This window comes from Hylobates moloch, unplaced genomic scaffold (genome assembly GCF_009828535.3).
Source record: "Hylobates moloch isolate HMO894 unplaced genomic scaffold, HMol_V3 SCAFFOLD_17, whole genome shotgun sequence".
Classification (NCBI taxonomy): domain Eukaryota; kingdom Metazoa; phylum Chordata; class Mammalia; order Primates; family Hylobatidae; genus Hylobates; species Hylobates moloch.
In genome coordinates this window covers 39,382,539-39,388,538 of record NW_026652292.1, presented here as the reverse complement: position 1 = coordinate 39,388,538, position 6,000 = coordinate 39,382,539, and the positions used below count along the sequence as shown (strand labels likewise).

The following is a 6,000-nucleotide window of genomic DNA, read 5'->3' as shown; positions in this document are numbered from 1 at the left end:
ATCGGTATTTTCCAATTTCAAATAAAAAATATACTGTTAAATAAGCTTTGCAGTAGGTACCCAACTACCAAACAGTACACACTTGGAAGTGTTCACACCCCTATTTTGATCTTAAAAACACGGCCCCCTTAATACAATGGTTGGCTTTATCTTCAGATTTATATCTAAATCTGACTTCTCCAATGGTGGGAAGCCATTCTCTTCAGTTTATTTTTGTAAATGTGATAGCATTTAACATCAGGATTACCAAAGGGGGCTAATCGCATTGGTCTTTTACATTTGACACTGTTAAGTGGAGAATTCCTGCTGTTGTGCCTACCATGTAAGAACTATTAACACAAAGAATATGAACTTCTTCCATGCTTTTGAGCTGATTTTTGGGCGTTGGAGGTGTGATTAAAAATTTATCACAATTCATGCATCAGTCATGTTAACACGAGTAAAGACACATGAGGAACTATCTCTGCCCAGATATAAACTTTCACACTGGTAATTTTTTAAAAAAGAGTCATGAACACATAATTTTAAAGTTTACTTAAAAAATGTAAAGAACTCCCAATATTTAACAGGTAAAGAAAATAGCATATTGGTTTATGTGTTTGTTATATTTTATTTTCCAAGTAATACTGATTAAAAATATTTACACACCTACTTTTAAGTCCACAGTTTAGCACTCTTATTTGTATGGCTTTAAAAGTTATAGCACAAGATCTTTACATTAAGGATCGGGGGAAAAGATTCCATTCAAAACAAAGCCTGATAATTATATACATGTCTTTCTCTGTACTTTATTTTAAATACATTAATTTTTAAATGCTGCTCACCTTTTTTTCATCTGGTGGTAAAATACTAGTGCAACTTTTCATCAAAATAAAGTTTACCACAGATGTAAATAAATTTTCCCAATTGAAAATGGCCCTTCAGTGGCCATTAAATAAAATTTCTTAACCTAAGTGAAAAAGAACTTGGTGGTTGTCATTATAAGCAAAAATATAAAGTATTACAGCATCATCTACATTGCTCCTTACAACACAAACTTTGAAAGAACCAGAGATGCTTTACAGAAGTTCAGTTGGTTCTGAGAAGGCACATGGGTGTGGATTTTTTTTTTTTTTTTTAACATTCTAGAAATTTTGCCACCACCACTCTTTCTGTTGCAGAGACGGCATCTGTGACTACTGGGGTAGACAAGAACGTTTGTTCAAACTAAAGAAAGCCAGAAGCCAAAATTTAACTGCACAGTAACAATGCACTTTTCATCATGCAGCCTTGTTTCCTATATTATTCAATTTTCTAACATGCATTAGAATACATAAACTTGTATTCTAATGATTTAAGTTTGTGATTTTACAATATGGAAAAAATTTGAGGAAGAACATGACCTGGGAAAGAGAAAAGGAAGAACTTTTACCACAATGAAAATAGATACATTCGTACCCAACTATATAATAAGAATATAATCCATTTAAGTTTCCAGAAATATACTTCTCAAAACTCCCCTTCAGTTATGGAAAAGATCCCTCCTCTGTGGCATTAAGTAGGGGGAGGGGAATCAATGTGTTTCAACAGAAACAGTTCAGCACAACAGGAAACAGCTTAACTTTGGTCCACTTGTCTGTTAGGCTTAAGGACAGTCATACTGCCCATCATCAGTTCAAAAACCCAACAAGTAAATTAAAAAATATATTCATGTGTAATTTCATTCTAAAACTGGCATAGCTGTTCTGTCCTCATTCTCTGCCTTTTCTGCTTCAGAATCCACTGTTGGCTTGGTCTCTAAATCCTCAGCATCTTCGTGATCTTCCCTGGCAGCCTCAGCAGCATCTGCTTGGCTAGACTCTCTCTCCTCTTGGTTCATGATTTCTGGGGTCACGTGGTCCAAATCTGCTTCTAGAAGTTCAGTTTGTACTTCCACTGGCATTTGATTGACCCGTTCAACATGCAGCTCCTCTACATGTACTTCAGTACCTTCTTCAGTCTGAATTCGGCCCACTTCTAGGTAACTCACTTGGACCTGCTCTGGAAGCTCACTCAGGTGTGAATCGTGCACCTGGCTGTCCTGGAGCAGATCTGGATGGACTTGTTCCACAGTCACTTGTGCTGAATCCACCTGAACCTGAAGCAATGGTAGCACATGCACCTTCCCAACTTGTTCTATAATAGTCATTGATGTTACAGGTTCAGTTTGCACACGTGTTTCTACTGAAAGAACTTCTTCTGTTACTAGACGCTCTGAAATATTGTGAGCATCACTGAGATGCCTCCTTAATTCATTTCCTTGCATAAACCACAAATCACATAAAGTACAATGGTTGGGTTTATCTCCAGTGTGTATTACCAAGTGATCTTTGAACTGGTCCCAGCTGTTAAACACACTGTTGCAGACCTGAAATAACCAAAAACATGATGTAGACAATACTTATATCCAAACTGAAGGAAATATGAATGCATTTATTCTCTGTAAAGAAAAGGTTGAAGGCTTATTCTGTAAATGTTATAAATATGGTACCTGCAATAGAATCTAGTCCAAGCTATTTCATAATTCTTTGGTTCACTTGGACTTCTAGCTGACACAGCTAGTAACTTAAATACATTTTTTTTTTTTTTGAAACAAAGTCTCACTCTTGTTGCCCATGCTGGAGTGCAATGGTGCGATCTCGACTCACTGCAACCTCTGCCTCCTGAGTTCAAGGGATTCTCCTGCCTCAGCCTCCCAAGTAGCTGGGATTACAGGTGTCTGCCACCACGCCCGGCTAACTTTTGTATTTTTAGTAGAGACAGGGTTTCAGTATGTTAGCCAGCCTAGTCTCGAACTCCTGACCTCAGGCAATCCACCCACGTCGGCCTCCCAAAGTGCTGGGATTACAGGTGTGAGCCACCGTGCCTGGCCACCTAAATACATTTTGAGAAACATTTCAATACTGCCTTCATTGTTTAAGCATCATATAAATTCTAGAAACATAAAGTAACAATATTTTAATTTCTCCCATAACATAGAACATTTATCAAATAATGTATTTTTTGTATTTTTGTATCAAATAATGTAATAATTGTTTGATATTTGATATAAAAATACACTAATCATGGGGGAAAAAAATCTAATTACAGATGAAATGCTTCCTCCAATCCCTACCCCAAATTTTAATAATTGCTCCATGGTTAACTATAGTTCCAGATTGTTATTTAGGACATAATTTTTATTGACATTGGTGTCATCTAGGGTTGGGTTAAAAAAACACTAATTTAGTCCCCAAGACAATAATGTTCTTTATTCTCATTTCTTTCCAGACCGTCAGCCCCTATACCTTTGCTTGAGACTCTGTTTCCCTTTGCTTTTGATGACTGCAAACACAAGACTCCTTTGTTAAGAACTGAATGCATGTATCTGCACATACCTGGCATTCGTAGAGCTTCTTCCTTCCTTTTTTTGCCCCTACTCCAGTTTGGCATGCAGTGAGGTGACATTTGAGAGTGCTATTTCTAGCAAATCGTTCATGACAATTTGGACATTCAAAAGGTTTTTCACCTATTAGAGGGGAAAAAAGATACGTTGGCAAATTAAGAAAAATCCTAAGAGCAAATAATTTTAAACGTTTACTTTTTCTTTTTGGGTAATTTTAATACTAAATTCCTAAAAGGAGAAATCACAATTCATAATTCAAATATTTTCACCATATTCCGAAGACTTTTCTAGAGGTAGCAAAAATAATAAAATTTAATATTTAATTGTATATATGCTTTGACAAAGATAAATACAATTTGCATCTAAATTCTGTTCCACATCTTTGCACTTCTTAAAAAAATTATTTTCCCTTAGATAAAAATCATGATCAATCTCTATTTTGTGGAATTGCATCATTATCCTTTCTGCATTTTTTGCACACTTACCATGTGCTAGACCATGTGCTAGGTGATGAAGGTAAGAAGATAAACTGTCCTTCTTTGCAAAAAACTTCCTATCAAAGGCCAAGGTATAAAGATGAAATACATGAAAATAAACAAATGCAATGCACTGTAAAAGATCTGTCACAGAAAAGAGCGATGGAGTATGTACTGCAGCAGCACAGACGAGGGGGTCAATTCGGCCTGGAATGAAATAGGAGAAAAAAAAAGAGGCACGAAGGTATAAAACAGTACGGTGGGTGAGGAGTAAGGAGGGAGGAATCAGTGATGGAGATTCTCAGATCCCTGGCTTAGAACACCAATGAGAATAAAGAAACAGGACACAGGAGTCCACGTAGGTTTGGAGCAGGGTATGCTGGGAAAGACTATAAATTCAGTTTTGTGTCTGCTGAGTTGAAGGTTCTCAGAACAGAGTGGAGATGTCCAGTAGATAGCTGTAAAGGTAATTCTGGAGCCAAATAGAGGGTGATTTATATATAAATTAGGGTTTTTTTTTTTTTTTTGAGAGTCTTACTCTGTCACATAGGCTGGAGTGCAGTGGCACAATCTCGGCTCACTGCAACCTCCACCTCCCGGGTTCAAGTGATTCTTGGGTCTCAGCCTCCCGAGTAGCTGGGATCACAGGTGTGCGCCAGCACGCCCGGCTATTTTTTTGTATTTTTAGTATAGATGGGGTTTTACCACGTTGGCCAGGCTGGTCTCGAACTCCTGACCTCAGGTGATCTGCCTGCCTTGGCCTCCCAAAGTGCTGGGATTGTTAAGTGTGAGCCAGTGCACCTGGCCAAATTAGGGGTTAAGTGACAGTAAAAACCTCCAGATAGGAAAACATTTCTGAGTATGTTGTATGATAACAAAAATCAAGGGCAGAACCCAGTTAAACACCAAGTTAAAACAGCAGGTAGGTGAGCCAGTGAAGGAAATGAAATAGCCAGAAGCAGAAGGAAAGAAAACAAGGAAATTACTTTAACCAGTGATGTAATTGGATCAGAAGGCCACTGCCATGGGGCAAAAGTGAGTGAGAAGGATGACCATGAAAACAGTCAGTACCAAAATTCCTTTAAGAAGGCCTACAAGGCCAAACATGGTGGCTTACGCCCGTAATCCCAGCAGCACTTTGGGAGGCCAAGGCAGAAGGATTGCTTGACGGGAACAGCCTGGGCAACATAGTGAGACTCCATCTCTATTTAAAAATAAAATGGCCGGCCAGGTGCGGTGGCTCATGCCTGTGATCCCAGCACTTTGGGAGGCCGAGGCGGGCGGATCACTTGAGGTCAGGAGTTCAAGACCAGCCTGGCCAACACTGCGAATCCCCGACTCTACCAAAAATACAAAAATTAGCTGGGCATGGTGGCGCGAGCCTGTAGTCCCAGCTACCTGGGAGGCTGAGACAGAACTGCTTGAACCCGTGAGGCAGAAGTTGTAGTGTGCTGAGATCACCCCACTGTACTCTAGCCTGGGCGACAGAGCAAGACTCCATCTCAAAAAAATAAAAATAAAACGGCCTACAAGAGAGATGACTAGCTAGAGGGGAGTATGTCAATAATAGCATTCTTTTTTTTGAGATGGAGTTTTGCTCTGTTGCCCAGGCTGGAGTGCAATGGCATGATCTCAACTCAAAGTTTCACCATGTTAGTCAGACTGGTCCTGAACTCCTGACCTCAAGTGATCCACTGTGCCCAGCCAATAACAGGATTCTTTAAGCCAGGAGAGACATCCATTATTTATTTGTTGTTGGGCAAAGAGGCAATGGAGAAAGGAGATGGAATGACAGATGGGACATGGTTTTAGAGGCACATCAAGGCATGGGATCCAGAATTGGCTTTGAAGAAAAGGGAAACCTCTTTCTCTAGAATAAAAGAAGAGGGGACAGGCCAGGTGTGGTGGCTCACACCTGTGATCCTAGCACTTTGGGAGGCCAAGGTGGGTGGATCACGTGAGGTCAGGAGTTGGAGACCAGCTTGACCAACATGGTGAAATCCCGTCTCTACTAAAAAAAAAAAAAAATTAGCTGGGGGTGGTGGCGGGCGCCTGTAATCCCAGCTACTTGGGAGGTTGAGGTACGAGAATCACTTGAACCCGGGAGGCAGGGGTTGCAGT

The 6,000-nt window shown here is 39.8% G+C and overlaps 1 protein-coding gene and 1 long non-coding RNA gene across 14 annotated transcripts in view; one reads left to right on the top strand and one right to left on the bottom strand.

The window, feature by feature from the left end:
* LOC131381620 (uncharacterized) overlaps positions 1-6,000 on the top strand; it is a 68,417-nt gene that overhangs the window by 14,521 nt on the left and 47,896 nt on the right. The gene's annotated exons all lie outside the window — the stretch shown is intronic.
* ZNF131 (zinc finger protein 131) overlaps positions 518-6,000 on the bottom strand; it is a 56,747-nt gene continuing 51,264 nt past the window's right edge. For 9 of the 13 annotated variants that reach the window (XM_058430060.1, XM_058430061.1, XM_032135330.2 and 6 more), the window contains 2 exons: positions 3,396-3,526; positions 518-2,386 (listed from right to left, as the gene is read on the bottom strand). In XM_058430060.1, coding sequence (XP_058286043.1) covers positions 1,700-2,386; positions 3,396-3,526 — 818 coding nt within the window. In that variant the 3' untranslated portion in view covers positions 518-1,699. The remainder of the gene's footprint in view (positions 2,387-3,395; positions 3,527-6,000) is intronic. The other 4 variants (XM_058430063.1, XM_058430062.1, XM_058430065.1 and 1 more) reach the window with 2 other exon arrangements.